The sequence below is a fragment of the Camelus bactrianus genome, chromosome 35 (assembly GCF_048773025.1).
Source record: "Camelus bactrianus isolate YW-2024 breed Bactrian camel chromosome 35, ASM4877302v1, whole genome shotgun sequence".
NCBI classification, from domain to species: Eukaryota; Metazoa; Chordata; class Mammalia; order Artiodactyla; family Camelidae; genus Camelus; species Camelus bactrianus.
In genome coordinates, this window is record NC_133573.1 from 14,303,584 (window position 1) to 14,324,219 (window position 20,636).

Sequence of the window (20,636 nt, forward strand, 5' to 3'; positions counted from 1 at the left end):
CAAGAGAGCGGATATACATCATTAAACTTCCTGTACTCAGTTCTAAATGTAACTTCCAAGGGATCTACTGCAGACGCAGGACAACGCAAACGGTGACCTGAAATTCCAACTGAAGTGTGTCTCAGCACCAGGGGCCACTCTCAGCTGAAGGGGGACTCTCTGTAATCTGTTGTCATCAACATCTCACTTTTTAAATAAAACGTTACTGGTACCTTAAAGTGTCATAATGTAAGAAAGCAAGTCTAATGAAGCATTTACCACGGGTGAAGAGAAATAAAATCTAGGTGTCATTACCATTCACCAGGAATGTTATTAAATTATGAAAACACAGTTTACACTACTATGTAATCTGATATAATACAGCAAAGAGAACTTTCAATTTCAGAAATGAAATCTGATTGATGTTCTTCAGTCCAATTTAAGATATATAACACTAAAAGACATTACAAATTTTATTTCAGTGGAAAACGTACCTTTGTTCTCGCAAAGTTGCTTGAATTTCACATACTCGGACTAAAGATCTTAAGTTTTTTAATTCAGTACAAATTTCTGACATATGAACGCTTCCCATGTTATGGGCTTCTTCTCGCAATCTTGATGCCTATAATTAAAGAAATGAAAATCACATCGAAGTCGTAGAACCAATGGCAGTAGCTGGAAATGTCCTAAGGTCCCTTATCCCAAAGCAAAAATGTTTCCTAACTTTTAGTAGCTAGTCTAGTGCGAGAGTCGTAAGATGACTAGTGCTGCTGACCCCTGAACAACACAGGTTTGAACTGTGCCAGGCCCACTTACACACACTTTTTTCAATAATAAATATTACCACACTACACGATCCACAGCTGGCTGAATTCAAGGATGAGAAGTGTGGGTATGGATTTTCAATTGTGCAGAGGGCCGGGCCTCCCAGCCCCTCAGGTGTTCAAGGGCAACTGCACTAGCATGGCCACAGCTACCAGAGTGGCTGCTGAGAGGAAAAGACACGGGCTCTGAGCCATCATCACTGCAGCTGGGTGACCTGGTATAGCCTACTTGGTCTTAAGGGCCTCATTAGTGGAGGGGGAAAACGCAGTCTGCACTGGTCACAAGTTCTAGGAAGCGGGGAAAATAAAGCACTCAGCATGGAGCTCAGCGCTGAGGACCTGACAACGGGGGCTCTATGTGAAACCACAAAAAGTCACCTCATAAATACCCCGTGAGCACCCAAACTGACTACAGACAATCTAATCAGAAATTAGGTGTTTTAAATATAGCTTGAGTTCAATGGTCCAGATGAGATTTTTCTCAAAGCAGAATTAAGCCGCCAGTCATTCAAAGGTGAGACATCTGCTGAGATCACGTAACACACCTGCTTCTCCGCATGATCCGCAGGCCATCCTTGGACATGTTTTATGAGATTCTCATTGAAGTGTGCTGCGAGCGTGGGTGTTAACGCGCACGCAGGCCGGGCGGATGAATTCTGGGGCACCACTGCAGCATTTGATGCATTACTACTAGAAGTATGATTTGGACCAGGTGACGGACTTCTCTGGCTACTAGAAGAGAAAACAACTGAATGAGTGGTATGTTTAAAAAGTGGTTTCCAGGTATCCTAGAAAATGTCCGATACCTTTTATTAAAGATATCCAAATTCCTAAGAAAAATTTGTTACTTTAACATCAAACAAACAGAACCTAAAACCCAAAGTATATTTATACCAATGTACTCCTAGCACACTTTGGGGGTTAAGAGCCCTTTAACACAAATGTCAGAGTTGAATTTAAAGTATCAGTGCTCTCCCAAATCTGACAGCAGAACTTGCTGACTTTGTATGCTACAAACACTAAGAAGAAATGGTCACATTTTTAACAGCTGTGGACATAAGGTGCATCTATTTTATCTTAAATACATGAAGATATGGAGGGGAAGAAATACATTGCCTTTGACTCTCTAATACCAGAACAAAGTACTTGAATCAGAGGGTGAAATGATGCGAAGCAAAATAAGACCAAAAAAGCAACACTCTAGAGACTGGGTATCTTCTCCTAAAGCTGTGTGCTCTGGGCTGGGGTTTCAGGACTTGGTGGTGAGAACCAAAACTTAATCACCCAAGTTGATTTCCTACCTGCTTCACACCAGACTTGGCTCTGAATGAATTTCAGTTATTTCCAAAAACTAAGTCTCCCAAAGGATGAAGCTTTCGTCACTGAGGATATTTAAAGTAATACTGCAGCCTCTAAAGACAGTTTAAAAGAAGACTTTCCCAAAAGTGTTCTGAGCAATGGCAACATTGCTGAAGTTAGGCAGACAGCTTCCCAAAGTGATTATTTTGAAGGGAACAACTCTCATTTGGATGTGTATGTTCTGAAATGCTTGTTTAAAAAACAATAAAAACAACAGTTGAATTATTTTGCCACCTCACAGCAAGAAACAAAAATCAATCAATGAAAATCATTTAAAGTTGTATTTGTTAATTCACAAAGAAAAGTCACAACATAATAGAGCTTTGTCTGACAGGTAAACTGTACAGGGCCAGAGCTGAAGCTATCAGGAGAGCCTGACAGACACAGACACACACGGACACACACACCAGCTGGAAAATACTGGCCTAGGTTTTAGCCGTGAGATTTTCGGCTTCATCAATACACTCAAATCTAAAACTGCTATGAGAAAGTTAACAATAATGAAGTAGTGTAAGACAAGTATCACACATTGTTACTCTCATCACATTCCACCAAGTAAAATTCTACAGAAAGAGCTACCTTTTCCAAAATAACCCAGGATTCACTATTAGAGACAGTCCACTTATTGTAGTAAGATCTGCCTTTGTAAATTTTATAATACAGAAAGCTAAGGCTATCCATGGATTCTTCCCAAGATCAAGTTCTACTACACACATTATTTTATTTATAATATGCAAACACTATGGCAACATGCCACATTAAGGAAAAAACAATGCTGTCTCAACATACAGCCTGTACTTACTTTGAACGCTGAAGACTTCGAGGAGAGACAGGTTCATGACCTTGCTGCTTGTCAGCAGTGACGGGCTGCTGTGTGGCCGACTGCGACACTGGTCCTTGCTTAACTACCGGAGTACTAGCCTGAAATGTCAAAATCCGGTAAGACAGGCTCCTACCACACAGGAAAGAAGCACGGGAACTAGACAGAAGCAAAAGTTCTACCAATGAAACTTTTCGATTATTTCTATTTGGTGATTTTTAAGATAACACGAGTCGTCCTAACTGCTCCATAGTAAGATTAGTGTTAGTGACACAGTCACATTTAATCGTGTAAACTATGTATGTTTAGAGTTAAAAAAAAATTTACTACTTGTCCGTATCAACTTCCAAATTACTCAAGTTTCACTGGCAGCATGCTACAAAACAAAGAACACATATGACTGAGATTTATGAATTTGCAAGCAAGACTCAAAGGTTGTAATACAAAATATAACAGCAACATTGTAAGGTCCTGTTCATAGTCCAATAAGAATAGAGGCCATCAATTTTCTGTGCTCTGATGAGCCACCCATGTTAAGATTTTGCTTGGACAAACACAGGCAACATAACCATAATAAAATGGGTTCTGCATTCAGAAAGACCTAGGTCTCAAATATTGACTCTATCACCAAAATCAGATTTAATAGGAGGTTTTATTTTCTGTATCTATTAAATGAGGCAAAGGGTAGTTGATGTGAAAGTTAATATAATTTATATAAAGCTCTTAGCACGGCAATTGACTCATTTCTATAATAAAAGTACAGGGAAACTGGAAAACATGTTCTCTCACATCTTTCAGAGTCTGAAAATTCTACAATTAGTAAGACTCAATTAGTATACCCTTCTCTATCCACAGGCCAATAGAGAACAGAGTCAATGCACAGAAGTGGCTCAAATGCAATTCCCTCCTCTATTCCCTCAATGAACATGCATCTAATCTCACTTACCTGTCATTCACTCCACCAATACCTCATTCTCAAAAGAGGGCTTTCTCTCCAGTACATACTCTAAAACATCATGAAATCTGTGTTACCCAAAAGTAGCTTTCCTCAAAGGGGCGTACCTTTGGCTGTGATGAAACAGGAGGAGTACTGATCAGAGGTTTGATGGGGACTGTGTTGGTCTGAGGTGTGCTTATTCTTGGAGACACATACGATCTTGGGGATGACGCATCAGACGTTAAAGACATTGGAGACTGATTAGATGGCTGGGCTGTAAATGAGTAAAAGAAATAAAAAGCCTTGGTAACATATGTAGGGAGACCTCTGCATCTCTCCACGTGCCCCACACCCCAAAGAGAGTGCTTGTCTGAAAGTTCTAACCAAGCTGCTCAGTGGGTCCGCGCTGACTAGACGCGCCGTCAGAGATAAGCACGCTCAGTGCGGCCCCCTGTCCCCCCAAGTCTGAACATATTCTCACATGGGGGGCATCCTCTCACCATGCTTACTTCCTCTTTCTTATTCTTGTAATATGCCTCATGAGACTAACCAAGGGCTGGCAGCGTCTTTTCACTCCGCACTTCAGAGGGAGACCAGGTACTGCTGGCTCAACCGATCAGCCTGCTGAACTGGGGCTGGCGGAGAAGTCAAGTGGCCCTTTCATTTCCCTTTTGCTCCGAGGTGTATCCTTCCCCATTGGATACTGTCACGGGGAAGAGTGCTAACTCAAGGAAGGACTCGAGCATTTCTACAGCCTCAAGCCAAAAACCATCTGACACCAACTTGAATCAAACTTCAACTCTTAAAAGATATCCAATAATTCACAAAGATTGAGGGCATGTCATAGTTTACTTCAGCTTTGGAGTAAAATGTCTCATTAACAACTTAAATGCTGAATTACATCTATACTACAGTATAGATTTGATGGCAATGGTGAAAGATAAATGTCCAAAGCTTGCTTCATCTAAAAAGATAAAGACAAATACTCCTGTGTACAGCAGTGTTACAGAATCGAACAAAATAAAATCATTATTATAGCTAATCTCTTCAAAGACTAACAAAATTTGCTCTGGATCCCACCCGCCCCCCCCATCAATACCATTCTAGAGTTATCTAAGAAAATAAATACCTTGTGTAGAGAGCTGAGCAGCCTGAGAAATCAGAGAAGTTAAGTTGAAAGCAGATGGTCCAGCAGTGAGAAACTTATGAATTATAGACTGCAACGAGGCTTGTGTCACAGCTGCTGTAAGAACTGTAAACACATTAGATCTTAAATTCAAATGAAAACACAGTAGCTTAAGTAACAATTTGAAAATTCAGAAAGAACCCAGAAAAAAACTGGAGTGTTTCAAACTAGAACTCTCAAAAAAGTCTAGAAGACAGGAGTAATACAGTGAGTCTAGACCTGTGAAATGCCCTCACAAGGCAGAGGAACAGAAATTTAATAGGCTTATAATAAAACAGTAGTTTCCCTTAAGCTAAAATTTAGGTGTTCAGTTAAAGAATACTCCTCTATGACTTTTAACACAGCAAAGAGTATTCACTTGAATTTCTGATTACATCACAAACCTACCCATGTACAGGGAAGGTGTTCAGCACACTACTTGGAAGTAACTGGATTAGGAGCAGCCATTTCAGCCTACTGCTTTATTCTGCAAGCTCAACACTCACACCCTACATCAACACCCACCCCCAACAATCTTCCAAATGCGGGTATTAAAAAGCTGGGTACTCTGGAATACCATGTATTTCTGAAACATAAGCTCTTTTACTATTGAGACTTTCTTAGGCTACTGTTTCTTCAAACTGTAAAAGCCCCATTTTTTTCTAGTAAAATGTTTACCTATCAAACAAGAGAACAGCATGGTTATTTTAAAGAATTAAATAAAAATACAGAAATGATGAGAATAAGAAGAATGGAAGGGTAATGACCAACTAGCCTGAGATAGCTCCATTTTTAGCATAAAGGAAGGACTTAACCTCATGACACTACTATTAAATACATGATGTGAAAATGCACAAAAATAGAAAACTTTTCCATGTTCATGAGAGCTAACGTTTGGATCTGGATGGTTTACAAATTATAACTACATCCACTTTACTCAGACTTCTCTGAGGTAGCTGCCTACATACTTCAGTAGCATACTGAAAAGCAAAGTTGGAATCAACAACACAATTAACTAGGAAAAACAGCATAATGTTATCCCTTCTCAAAAATTTTTAAGTATTTTAAGAACAATCTCAATTCCTATTCTTAGTAATTAGCATATTTTAATATTCCAAATAATTATTTAGCAACAGACAGGAAGTTTTTTGAAATATGCTAGAAATCAAGTGTTTTTGTATCAGTTTAAGCAAATATCCTTTTTTCTGTTCTTACTTGAAAAAAAAAATAATTCACCATACACATTAAGCTGACAGAACAGTTATCTCCAGGAACTACCACGCATGCAGCAAGTCTTGAAAAACATACAGGAAATCCAAGTACCGCTAATTCGATTACAATACCAAAGGCCCTAAGCTACAGGGGATATAAATTCCAAAGCATGAAGTTCAAATTTGACTTTTTAAAATGAAACAAAGACCATTCCTAAGTTGGGGTTTTTACTAATTACACAATTTTGCACAATGCAAATGAACTGTTTTGAAGTTGTTACCATAAAAATTTACCTTCATTTATTTTGGATATGTCCACATTAGAATTATTAAGTTGCAGTGTGGCTTGCAAAGCAGGAAGCAACTGTCTAAGAAGATTTGGGTCCTGAAGTAATGGAGGTATTGGTGACTGTGGAACAGGAGAAACAGGGATTGCTGAAGCAGATGTTGGAGGTGCAGATGTGGGGTTCAGTCCAGAGGCAGAAGATGTGGAAGGAGTTGTGCAAGAGTGTGATACAGATTTGTCTCCTGATGTAGATTCTAAATAAAAACGAGATAATAAGGCTGAAAAACATTACTTGTATTGAGGAAACTGGAACCAATGTCAAATAAGCAACATCCACGTGCAAGCACCTAACTCAAGCCATCCCACCTCATGTTTACACAGCAGTGCACAGAGAGACTCGGGAAGCACCTGGCTGACCACAGTAACAAGGCAGATAATTTAAACCCTGATTTTACAGATTGGAAAACTGAACAAAAAAGATTCATATAAATTGCCTGAGGTCACAAAACCTGGTAATAAAGCAGTGATTCAACCATCCATGTCTGAGTCTCAAAGTACCATACTCTTATTTATTTATTTACCACACTCTGCCTCAAACACATGTACAGGCATTCCTTGTTTACTGCAGTTCACCTTTATTACATTTCTCAGTTACAGCCTTGTTTTCCCCACCAACAAGCTGAAGGTTTGCCGCAACCCTTTATTGGGCAAGTCTATCCATGCCAGTTTTCCAACAGCATTATTTTTTAATTGAAGTATACACATGGTTGTTTTACTCATAATGCTACTGGACACTTAAAAGACTACTATATAGTATAAACATAACTTTTATATGCACTGGAAAACCAAAACATTCATACCACCCCGTTTGATTGCTATAATCGCTTTATTGTGGTGGTTTGGATGGACCTGAACCCACAGTATCTCCAAGGTGTGCCTGTATTAACTACATGTTCAAGTAACATTCCATTAGGATAAACAGCACAAAACTGAGTTTCTATGTATCATAAAATAACTTACAGTGAAGTTAAGGCCACAGTTAACAGTCTACTTAAATATGACAAAGGCCTTAACACAATCAGGATAAGCACCATGGTGAGCAACCCCAGAATTGACTAAATGTGATAAATAAGAGGAAACTCCTATTCTGAACTTTTATACTCAACAGCTGGGTTTTAGAATTAACATACTTCCATTCTGGAATTAAATTTAATATAAGGCAATAAACTATATTCCTATTATTTAAAGATTATTAGCACTAAAATGGATCTTTTTAATAGTAAAAAAAAATTCCACAAAATTCCACCCTCAGTGTTTAAAAATTAAAAAATGTAAAACATGCGTGAAAATATTATTTGAAAGTTGTTATTGCTAATTATTTATATAGACTTAATGTAATTCAAATTAAAGTCCCAAGAGCATTTTTGGTAGCATTTGACAAACCGATTCTATAACTTATTTCGAAGTGGTATGAGCTAGTAAGACCCAAGAAATTCTTAAAGAAAAAGAACAGTTAGTGCTGTGCCAGATATAAAAATTTAACATTTTAAGTAAAACCGATTTAAGGCAGATTAAACTTTTACATATATATATGTTAAGTCTTTAGAACTAATGGAAACATAAGAAAATAAGCTTGACATGAGGATGCAGAAAATTACAGAGTAAAACGACTACACTCAGGGAATCAGTAACCAAACATTTTAAGGAACTCCTATAAATCAAAAAACACAAACTATACAATAGAAAAATGAACAAAAACCATGAAATGAAAAGAATTCACAGAAGAAACATTAATGCCTTAGAAAAGATAAAAGTTATGCTCAACTTCACTGACAATCAGGAAAATGCAAACTAAAATCAACAGAGTATGCTTTTATGATCACCTGATTGACAAAAATTTCAGTCTAACCATGCTAAATGTTGATAAGGAGTAATGGAAGCACTTAAAACATCTCAGGTAGAGACTAAACTTATAACCACAATGGAAAATAATTTGGCATTACCTAGAAAAAGTGGATATACACACACTTCACAACCCAGTCATTCTCCTTAGGTGTATACCCTCAGAGAAACTCTGATGTACGTAAATTAGGAGAAACCTTCAAGATGTAATTCTTATAATAGTATTACACTTGTTTTTTAATTCAAGATATTTATAGTCATTCAGCCAAGATTGTAAGACTAAGCATGAACACTTGCTAAAGTATGTTTAATTTCCCGTACGTACCCATTTCTTGAAGACTTTCAAGCTCACATACATGTTTATATAACTGAAATAAGACTGCTACTATGATGTAGGAAAGTTTCAGGAACACCACATCTAAATATTATATTGCTTCCAAAGAACTGTATATCTTCACTTCCAGTTCTAGGAACTAAACATTCATAATCTCCTCAGCCCCAGAGAACCCGGGAATTACTAGCAAGCTCAGTGCAGAGGAACTCCTCTGCCGGCCTTTTCACAATGCTACTGCGATGGTCAGTTAGGGGCAACAGCTCTCTAAAATACAGACCTCACAGCTGCTTTAAGTACATTTCAAGGATGGGTTGATCTCTTATGATCCACTCAGAAGGTCTAAGACATTTCCATTTTTGTAAGGCAGATACTTCAATTGTGCAAGACACGCATTTTAAAGGAGGGCCTGTCAGTCTAGCAGACTGTCTATCACACTCAGCTCTGCTGTTTTGGATCCATGGACCAGTATAAAGAAACGTGAAGGAAGTTAAGATTTTCCTTGTGAACACCTGCTGTCAGTTATTACATTTATGAGGCAATTATAGACGAAAGTAGCAGTCTTCTCCTGATCACACACTCCTTAAGGTTCAGTTTAGGGAATAAACGGTTTAGGGGCATCTTAATGACGTTTAGAATGAAACAGCCCCCTGCAGGAACAATTAAATTAGTACTTTTATCCCTCTGAAATGACCCTTTTGTTACTTTTACTGTGGTTTTCTGTCTTTAATGACAGGAGTTGGAGAAAGTTTAACTTGTTTTCAAATTTGTTTTGGTGCTGCTAAATCTATCCAGAGATTTAAAAAACTAACACAGGCTTGAAAATTGTTCAGTGTTGCCCTTTAAATTCAAGAAAAGGAAAGCACTCCATAACAGAACACTAACACGTATCACCATAAAGAAATAAAACAACAATGCAAATAAATCTGCTTATTCACCCTGATGATAGGCTTCTTTGGCAGTTTTGTGAGAGGAGAGTGATGAACAGTAAGGAAACCAGCTGATACTACTTAATACTTATGGGGACCTGGAGCAAGTAACATCTCTAAAGGCTAGACTTTCTCTCTCAAAAGGTTTGATATGTTTAGGAGAATGTGATCATTCAATTCTTAAGTCTGATCCAATCAGATAAAGAATTATTTAAACTCAGATTTTGTCTGTAAATGTCTGAGGTGTTTAAGAGAATAAAATAAACTCAAAAGCAAAATCTGGATCTTTGAAAATAAAGACAATAAATTTGAGTAAGAGGACTGATGTAGTGTTTTGCATTACAAAGCCATTTCAAAAGGCTCTTTTGCTTTTTTAGTATCAGCCTCTAGTCTCACTCTTTTAAGTGCAAACTTTCCCGAGCATTCAAGAAACCTAGGTCACTTTAAAGCGTATTTTTTCAGTTTTTGGCAAACAAACAAACAAACAAAAAAAAACGCTGTGTAACTTTAGCTCTAGTTACTTTGTGTGTGTGCACCTATGATTTTTAAAGGAGATCTGGTGATCTCTTCCTGAGGAATTTTAAACTGAACTGAACCAAGTCACTTTCCTACCTGACATTTCCATGACTCACAGATCTCTAACCAGTTCTTTTAAGGCATCAAGTATGTTATCTTCCAGTTTTAATTTAAATTGTGTTTATTAACTTTGATAAAACCCTTTTCTCTCCCTTTATGCTTGTAATTATGAATTATTCATTTGTATTTTCAATTTTAACCAGTAGGGGGAGTAACCTACCAAAGACTAGACCTCTCATAGAAATGTTACTATAAACTAATTTTTCAGGACTTAATACCACTCACCTCTTCTAATTATAGGCAACCTTTCCAAATACCCAAGACAGCATAAACCAAAGTCAAAAATTTCTGACCTACACTTTTCTGTACACCAAATGACTCCTCCTCACCTGCAGTAAGATCTAAAAAGATACTGCACTTTCAGAGTAAACGGTACTCATTGCATTTCTAAACATTAATTTCCTACAGTGTTCTGACAGTTGCTGTAATAACACTGCCAACAGGACATGTGAAAAATGCTCAAAGCACTGATGCAACAGTATCAGTAGCCTGCTTGTTCCATTTTGTACTAGTGACCTAACACAGGAAGGCCCATGGAGAAATCAGAAAGGAAAACAAAATATACAAGTGTAGTAGGAAAAGAAAAAAAAAAAAAGAACAACCCTAAGACAGCCAAGTGACAACACCTGGTATGGAATCTAGGGCTTTCATTTTATTTATTTTATAATTCATGCTTTTAAATCATGTGTCTAACTTTTCCTATGCATTTAAAATGTACTTAAAAGTAAATACAGCTTTGATGTTCCATAACATAAAGAAGTTATATTTTTGCAACTTGCTTTTTTACCTGGGAAAACCTTCATGCTAACACATACAAAGCATAAGCCTATTTAAAAACACAACAGATCTCACTGGAGCAAGCTCTGCAATAACCAGCTTACACCTTCCTACCAACCGTGCTGCTCTGCATTCCACTGGAAACTGTCACTAACCTTAAGAGCAAAAACAAACCTCATTTTAATTTTCAGTACTGTCTCAGTAGTCTTTCTTTTGAATTGTAAAATATATAAAATTTACCATTTTGACCACTGGTGTACAGTTCAGTAGCAGTAAGTACATTCAACCATCACCACCATCCACCTCCAGAACTTTCTCATCTTTCCAAACAGAAACTCTCCATCGCATTATTAAACAATAGCTCCCCATCTCCCAAGCCCCTCAGTAAGCACTAGTTTGCGTCTCTGAATTGGCTCATTCTAGGTACCTCCTGTAAGTGGAATTGTACACTATTTGTCCTTCTATGTCACTTAGCATAACTTTTGTTTCACTTAGCATAAAATTTTCAAGCCCCACCCACGCTGCAGCACGTATCAGAACATCGTTCCTTTCTAAGGCTGAGTACTGCTGCATGATATGTACCACACTTTATTCTTTATCTGCTGCTGGACATGGGGACTGTTTCCGCCATTTGGCTACTGTGAATAGTGCTGCTGTGAACACTGGTATATAAATACTTGTTTGATTCTCTGGCTTTCAATTCTTTTGACTATATACTTAGGCATGGAACTGCTGGATTCTATGGTTAATTTTATGCTTCACTTTTTGAGGAACTGCCAAAGTGTTCCACAGCAGCTGTGTTATTTCACATTCCTACCAGCAACGTGCAAGGGTTCCAATTTCTCCATGGCCTCAAAAACACTTTTTTGTTTTTTTTTTTTAAATAATAGTCATCCTACTAAGTGTGGAGTGATATTTCAACTGTGGTTCTGATTTGATGACTAGTGGCGTTCAACACCTTTTCATGTGCTTATTTGCCATCAGAATGTGTTCTCTGGAAAAACGTCTATTCAATTCCATTGCTCATTTTTGAACTTGGCTGTCTCATTTTGTTGTGGAGTTATATACAGGACTCTGTATAGTCTGGATATTAATCCCTTATCAGATTATCACAGAAATATTTCTTCCCATTCATGGGTTGTCTCTTCACTCTAGAGTGTCCTTGGATGCACCGAAGTTCTCAATTTTGATGAAGTCCAATTCATTTTTTTCTTCTGTTACCTGTGCTTTTGGTGTCACATCGAAGAAATCACTAAACAAATCCAATGTCATGAAGATTTTCACTTGTTTTATTTTTTAGCTCTTTTTCGAGTTTTCTAGTTTCTAGCTCCTAAGTTAAGGCCTTCGTTCCATTTTGAGTTAATTTTTCTAACTGTTTTAAGGCAAGGCTGGCAATGTGAAATTCCTCTTCTGTAACTGCCTGTTCACATCCTTTGCTCATTTTTCTACAGGATTGTCTTTTTCATATTGCTTTGATGAATTCTTAATGTACCCTTAATACACTATTATTTATGTATGTTGCAAATGCTTTCTCCCAATTTGATGTATTTTTCAACCTTTGTTTACTGTATCTGTCATACAGAAGTTTTAAATGTCTTATGCGGCCAGATTTGCCAACCTTGTTTTTTTTTTTTTTAAAGGCAATGTGTTTTGGTCCTGATTAAAAAAGTCCTCCTCACTCCTCAAGTTATAAACAATATTTTCTAATGTTCTTTCATCAGTATTCCCCGTGCCCCACTGTTCAAAACGCCATCTTTATTAAGTTGAAGTGTAATTGACCAAATCAGACTCAATTCCTCCACTAATGTTTTCAGTTAGTCAACAAATATTTGAGTACCTTTACGGCCAATTGGTCTAACTGTACATGAATGTTGAGTAATCCTAAAAGTAGTTTTAAAGCAGCAGAGGACTGAATGCGGCCCACTTACAGCCAGCTTCTACGTGGGCTATAACAGACCACCGCTACTGTCTCAACACACATGGGAAAGTCTTCAGGTTCACTTATATTCCACCCCGGCTACAAATGCCATCAAAACACAAAAAGGAAGTTTGTTCCAAGTGAGGAACTCATACCTCATGTGAGTGACTAATCCTCCCTCCCATTAGATTAAGACTTTAAAACCCGCACGTAACTAAGTGACGCTTTAGGCATGCTAATTTTCTGAGCCCTGGCCTGAGGTCACTGACAGGCCTGCTTCTGTGGCTACTTGATTTACTTTTCAAAGTAACTTATGCTAATAAATCATAACTCTTAAATATTAAATAAGAAACTTAAAGTCATTTAACTCTTCTAACTCTGGCACTTATTTGGCCAAAGCAAAAAACAAGGACCCACATCTCCTGTCTATTCTGTCATTTCCCAAATCTGGAAAAGAGGGCAGAGTGAGAACCAGTTTAGAATGGTCAATGAGGTGGCAACTGACAAAAACCAGTTTTAGATTTTTATTTTCTAGCACATCAGTTTCTCTGTACTTTGTTATACAGCTGTCCAAGGAAGAAATCTTGCCAACAGATGTTCAAATGCTACCATAACAAACAGATATAAATGAGAAAGGAGGTACCTAACACCCTTGTTTCAGCCTTACTAACATCAGGACTATCTCCTCCAAGACCACAGAGCACCATAGCTTCTCCACACTTCTGTCCCTCAAGCAAGCCCAGACTGACTGACCTTAGGTTCCTTTCATCAAAAGACAAACTGGCATCAAACAGACATAAATCTATTGCTGCTATCCTTTAATTAGATGCACAACACATGTAACATTCTTCTTTTTCTCCAAATATATTTTTTAAACCATGACCAATGCAGGTGCTTCTCCAATCCTCAACACACTCGTTATCATTCTTTCAGTTATTTATCCACTAATGACAATTACTTACTGACTGCCTGTTATTTGTAAAGTACCAGGAATAAAGCAGTGGTTAAGACGAACATCCTGCTCTTGCATTATTTAACACAGCATCATACTGCTGAGATCCTTAAGCGCAGCTTAGCTACTATCAGCACTTTAGACCAAGAGACCTCTCTTATTTGAACCATCAACCTCTTAATATAAATTATTGAAGGAAAAGCCAACAAGGAAATCACTATGTTGATAAGAAGAGTCAATAGGCAGCTTAATTTAAATACAGATTCTCCACTGATGAAAAAAATGTATTTTAAATTAATGGATGATTCACAAATTTAGACTAACTGGAAAACAATCTGAAAAGATCCAAATTGTTATACAATTTACTTAACTTCAATTCACATGTAAGGGGAAATGCTTACTATTTCCCATATATATACATAAGGTAATTCTAAGGTAACAGAGTTTCTTCCTGTAAGTTTAAAATTATTATATATAAAATTTTCACATAAAGTTTGTGACCAGCAAACATACTTTGCAGAATTTAGACTTGAATCACCCCATGATATGTGCCGTCTTTCATTGTGTACAGTTTTATGGATAGAACATGGATTTTGGAGAAGCTCCATCTTAAACCATGTGTTCAAGCTTTAGCAATGTTCAGGCTAGTCATATCTAATAGACAATACTTGCCTTCACAATCTTGTTTTAAGGAATAAACTGAAAATGTATGCAAAACACTTTGCATCAAACCTGGTACACAGTTAATTTTTAATTACGTGGAGTCTGTCAGGAACGGTGCTTCAAGCTTGCAAGGGGGTGGGGGATATGAACAAAGTACCAAATGCAATAAATACAATGTCTAACACTATACAGGATAGTCTAACTGAAGGAACTAAAATTATCAAGTGGTAAGTACTACAACAGACAAACACAAGTGTTTGAGAAACACAGATTAGGAGAGGTTAACTGACACTGAGAACTCAAGAGATCAAAGCTGAGTCTTAAAGAGTACTGAGTTCAACAGGATGGGAATGGAGGAAAGAATATGTCCTTTTCAGCAAAGGCTAAAAAAATGAAAGAGCATAACATGACCTAAAAAATGTACAAATTGGCAGCAGATGAATTATTGGGAATGTTAAGGGTGAAATATCAAGCTAGTAAGACTGACTGCAACTAGACTGTCAAGTGTCAATGGACAACAGAAACCCATGAGAAAATTTTAAGCAAGGAAATATAACAATCACATCTTAATTTCATTATGATTCCGCACTAAGGGGACAGACTGGCTGGAAGGCAGCGGAGCAGTAATCACAAGAGTGTTTCAAGAGAGATGGCCTGAGTCTCAGTAACAAGAGAAAGGATACACACAAGTAAGACTGATGAGGAAGAAACCAAGGTTTGCTGATGGATGGGGAGACGTAGGTGGCCAAGAATGCTGAAGAGCATGGAAGAATTATGGGGACAGTGTTGTCACTGAGAACCTAAGAACTGTGGGGAAAGGACACACTGTACTCTAGGGAGATGTAACAAAATACCAAATTGCTTAGAGAGGGAAACAGATACATGTGAGACAGAAATAAAGATTTGGGAGTCACTTATGTAGACAAGGTAGTCACAAGAATCACTGTCCAGCAAAAGAGAACACGCTGAGCAAGAAAAAGGAACAAAACACAGTGAAGACTGAACTCTACTGCTATCTGAAGGGCAGGAAGAGACGAGAACCAGGAAAACAGAAGAGCAGCAGCATCCCAGAGGTTAGGGAGGAAGACTCCAGAAAGGAGGTAAGAGCTAAAAGGCGTTTGTTAAATGAGCAAGAGGTGAAATGAGATAAAGACCAAAGACCTTTTAAAAGGCTGAAGAATGTTTTTGAAACTGACATGGCTTTTTAAAATAAATTTTTCTGTAACCAAATAATCAAAATTAGCAGAACTGAAAAACCGTAACACCCTTTAGAAAGTACTACTACACTAACAATGCATTTTCTCTCTCAAGTATTCTCTTTTGTAAATTTAATTCTGCATCATGGTAAAGATGACTTGTACATATGAATTTTGACACAAACCATCTTTGAGGACTTTGACATTTGGGATAACCTGCACTATATGATAAAAATATGGTTTACTAATGTGTAACAACTGCCATCGGGGAAATTCAAATGACATGCATAAAAGGAGAGGAAATTAGAAGCAAAAAAAAAAAAAAAAAAAAAAATCCTCTGTCAACAAATTAAATCAATATGAACTAGTCAGACAATAGCCCCAAAATTTAAGGACTCATCAGGTCCATGAAACATCTCCTAAAACCCAGAGGACATAAAATACCTCAATATTTACTGATGCTACTTTGCTAATTAGTCTGCTAATGGGTATATAAAAATGTATTTATTTATTGCCTTTTGATTTCTCTAGTTTCTTAAAACAGTGTAAGTCTGAGACTGGGAGTAGTCTATGCAAATACACTTCTCCCATCACCCAGCTTCATCTCTGAAGTAGTTGTTGTCACAATTTTTCTTTTAACATTTTTAAACATTCTATGGTTATTAGCACAAAGCAGGATAAATTTTGTAACCCAAATTGTGTTTAACTTCTGCTCTTCAGACTCAAGTCCTAATTCAGACATAAAGACTCCTTATCTTGTGGTCCATAACTCAATTTTCTAATTCACAAACTGAAACCAACAGTTGCATGTTATGTGGAAATAACAAGTTTTAAAATGTCTCCGTTCATATTAATTTTTAATAGAAAATTGAGACAATTTTCTAAACTAAACCATTAAGACAATTATCACAAAAACCAAAAATTACCTTATACAAACATGATGGGACAGTCATTTAATAAGTTATTTAAACCATTACTGTTATATTATTAAGCACTTGACTTCAAAGTGTCAAAGGCAAAAAAACAGTTCTGAGGCTTCAAAATTAAAAATTAAAAGAAAAAACTAAATATGGCTAATTCTAGATCTAAATCTATGCAGTAACATTCTGAAAGGCTTTTAAAAAGAATTTATAAGTAAGAGTCTTATTTAAGCTAACGGAAATAATGTAATATCATCAGAAACTCAGAAACTACAGTTCAACGTGCAGCATCTAGTAACAAGGCATACCTTTTCTTTCTGTTTTCTGTGCAGGGACAGAAGATGTGGGTGTAGGCAGTTTTGATAAAGTAGATGCTCCATTAGCATCAAATGATTTCTTTGGCTGGTGATCAGACTGTAGCGTAAATGGACTAGAAGGAACAGTGCTTGGGGTAGCAGTTGGATGAACCACTGGTTTGATGGGGTGCTGTACTGGCGTAGAACTACTGTGAGTCTCTGCTCTTGGCAGTCTGTAGTCTCTGTCATTGTGTCTGCTTGTTTGAGACAAAATATTCTGTGGGAGCAAACTACTGGCATCACTGGAATGCTTGTCTTCCACTTTAGTTCAGAGTTCGGAAAAAGAGATGTTGGAATGACGGAAGGGGGAAGAAAAAAGATTACGTTAGAATCCTGTCTTTAACATCAGCTAATTTAGCAACATACTTGTATCTTTTTATAAAACTGCAAGCCCAGTTAGTGTCTGCAGTTTTACTGCTAGCATATAAATATCTAAATATTGGAAGATGAATTTTAGCTCAACTATAAATATTAATCTATACTCAGATTTCAAATGGGCTACTTAGTTTGGGGGGATTCTTTAGAACCACACGATAGTTCAAATGAAACATTTTTTAAAAGATCAATATATGGAGTTATAACATTTTACTCAAAAAAAAATTTTTTTTAACTAGAAAAAGTAGATGGTCCATTCTTTTAAAATACGGATCTCGGTTCTAATAATTGACCCACAGTGGTTCAACTGCAAAGAAACAGCTTTATTAGCCTGACTTTTTTAAATACTAAAGTAGCTAATTAGTGGGCTCTGAAGTAGTTGCTACAAGGGCTTAAATGACCTTACTTCGGGATGGCTAAACTTACAAGGAACTCCGCATTCAATAAGTAAATCAATTCAAATTTTTAATAATGCTAACAAATACCAGAGGTTAGCTATAAAATCAAGTTATAGATAATGCCATCTGAAAACAGAAGCCCTACATTTGCAGCAAAGTCAGAAAAATCTACCTGGTATCATCAGTTATATTAAAAACAGATCCTCTTCCAATCTAAAGCCACAAAAATATTTTAAATTCAAAAGTACTTTTGCTTACGCAAAGAGTACAAGAGAAGGAAAATTTCAACAATCACAGTAACAAAATTTATAGTTATCAAAAAAAATCTTTAGCCTAAATTAAATAGTCTTATCAGTAACTAAAGGATTCAAGCAACTTCCAAGGAGAAAAACATCTTAAGATCTTAGGCATATGATACATAATGGCAGTATTACCAGAGGATGCCCTCCCTGTTGAATACTGTGTCGTTTATTCCAATTCCTGGTTCCTCCAAGTCTAGAGACCATGACAGCACAAAGAAGGACAATTGCTTAAACTGCAAGTCAGTTTTCAAGTCATCAATGCACAACTTCTACATGTTACATCCAAACGAAAGGTACTGGGTGGGTACTGCTGAAAATTTTCAGTCAAATCAAAACAAGGCCTCTTTTGACTTAATGACTTAATTAATGAAATTCAGTGCTACAAACAATGAACATGTTATCTTAACAGAAAATGAACACACAGGCTGAGCTATCACAGCAGTTACAAACACGTGCCACGTGATACTAACTTACCACTAAACTATCAACCTGCATGCACATAAAACTGGAAAAAAAAAATTTCTTCTAGAGTTTCTTCCTAAAGGGAATACTATCACAATAGAAGTTTTTAGGGACAGATAGATAACAATACTAATCCCCCAATCCACCAACTCTGTCACTTCATTACCTAGCACTTTTATTTCCTCACCAAGAAAACTCCCTTCCAGTTCTGTATGACTACAGCCAAAATGTATCAAGTAAATGCGTTCAGATGAAAATTAAAGACACTCCTAGCGTGTGCAAGCCTTGGGGAAAAAATAATCGGCAGGAGCATTACAGCAAATGAGAAGCTACAGTCGCAACAGCTTCTATTACTCACAACTGGAGACAGAATACAGTGAACAAAAGCAGTGAGTATTTGCACACCCCTTACAACAAGAACATTTAGCAAGTGTCTGGAGACATTTCTGGTTGTCACAACTGGGGAGCGGAGGGGTGTGCTACTGGGATCTGTACGTAGAGGCCAGGTATGGTGCTCGACATCCTACAGCACAGGACAGAATCCCACTAGAATTAACTAACCCAGACTGTCATTAGTGTCACTCTTGAGGGACCACAAGTTAAAGCTTTTCTAACGATAGAGCAATCACTCTGGGGCACAGATTAAAGATAATAAAAATCATCAACAGTACAATTATTTCAGCACAATTACAGCAGCCCAGTAATATCAAATTTAAAATTTATCCATACAATTTCAATGTCATATTGTGGATGAATTATTTGCTGCATTGCCCACCCCCCAAAAAAACCTCAAACACACAAAAACACTCAAAGTTTTTCTACCTTTATCTCTTTATATATAATATCTTCCCAATCATCCCCTCCACACATACACAGACATACTTCCTTTATCGGCTGTTAGGAAAGCTTTAAGCCCTAACCTACACGACCACAATGTACTGGACATATAAGGGAAAACTCTGCCAGCATTTTCTGGATAGACAGAGTTAAGCACTTAAATGGCTTACTGACCGTTACTACCACACTAAATACAGCTTAGCTGACCAGTTAAAAGCAGCAGCCATACAGCTACAGCTAAAGCCCTTTCTCCAACATTACTTAAACAGTGTAATAATATATGATTACATTTCAACACAAACACAGACACTGACTCTTCATTTACACTTTCAGGAATTTATTAGCTAAGGAAGTAATCAGATAAGTGAGCAAAGAGAGGAGTAACAGCACCGTTTACAGCAGGAAAAAGCTAAAAACCACCCCAGTATCCATGGATAGAGGATTATTTTTAAATGAGGGCACATTCAAAAAATGGAACACCATGCAATGATATAACAAATGTTGAATTATAAAATGACAAGGAAACATATCCTTGAAATATTATTGAACACAAAAGGTTAAATACAGTAAGATAATCTGATTTTTGGTGTAAAATACATACATACGTAACTTTTATACACATTTATATGTAGCTAGAAAAAAGTGTATGTTCCCAAGTGCTCCTGAGTCAGAGATGAAAATACTTCCCCCTCTACTTTTAATAACATGCCTGACTTCTGAAATCATAAAGGGGGGGGAAATGATTTCGCTTCTGAAAGAAAAAAAAATGCACGCAGATAATTTAAAAACACAACTCTGATTTTATTTCCTTAAAGATGGTTTATTAAACAGACAAAAACAGTATTTTCACTTCCATTGACATTTCCATCAGATCCCTAATTACTCCAAGAGAGGACGAGTGACTTAAATGATAGGTTATTTTGGAAAGAATGTACATACTAGCCTCTACAATTTTTCCTCTCTGGGAATCATCAGCCACTATGTAGAGAGGTCTGATCTAATAACTAAAAATATTACTTTTACACCCATTTAGTCACTCTTGATACCCACAATTTGTTCAGGAGGGCCACAAGCTGGGTACTTTTTTTTTTTTTTTAAACC

General features: G+C 37.0%; 1 protein-coding gene across 8 annotated transcripts in view; it reads right to left on the reverse strand.

Moving 5' to 3' along the window:
• Nucleotides 1-20,636, reverse strand: part of WAC (WW domain containing adaptor with coiled-coil) — a 76,080-nt gene that overhangs the window by 4,229 nt on the left and 51,215 nt on the right. For 4 of the 8 annotated variants that reach the window (XM_074358024.1, XM_074358021.1, XM_074358023.1 and 1 more), the window contains exons 7-13: nt 17,114-17,422; nt 6,590-6,835; nt 5,049-5,171; nt 4,045-4,193; nt 2,965-3,083; nt 1,349-1,535; nt 474-601 (exon numbers count right to left, since the gene is read on the reverse strand). In XM_074358024.1, coding sequence (XP_074214125.1) covers nt 474-601; nt 1,349-1,535; nt 2,965-3,083; nt 4,045-4,193; nt 5,049-5,171; nt 6,590-6,835; nt 17,114-17,422 — 1,261 coding nt within the window. Of the gene's footprint in view, nt 1-473; nt 602-1,348; nt 1,536-2,104; nt 2,352-2,964; nt 3,084-4,044; nt 4,194-5,048; nt 5,172-6,589; nt 6,836-17,113; nt 17,423-20,636 lie in introns of those variants that run through there. The other 4 variants (XM_074358026.1, XM_074358028.1, XM_074358022.1 and 1 more) reach the window with 3 other exon arrangements.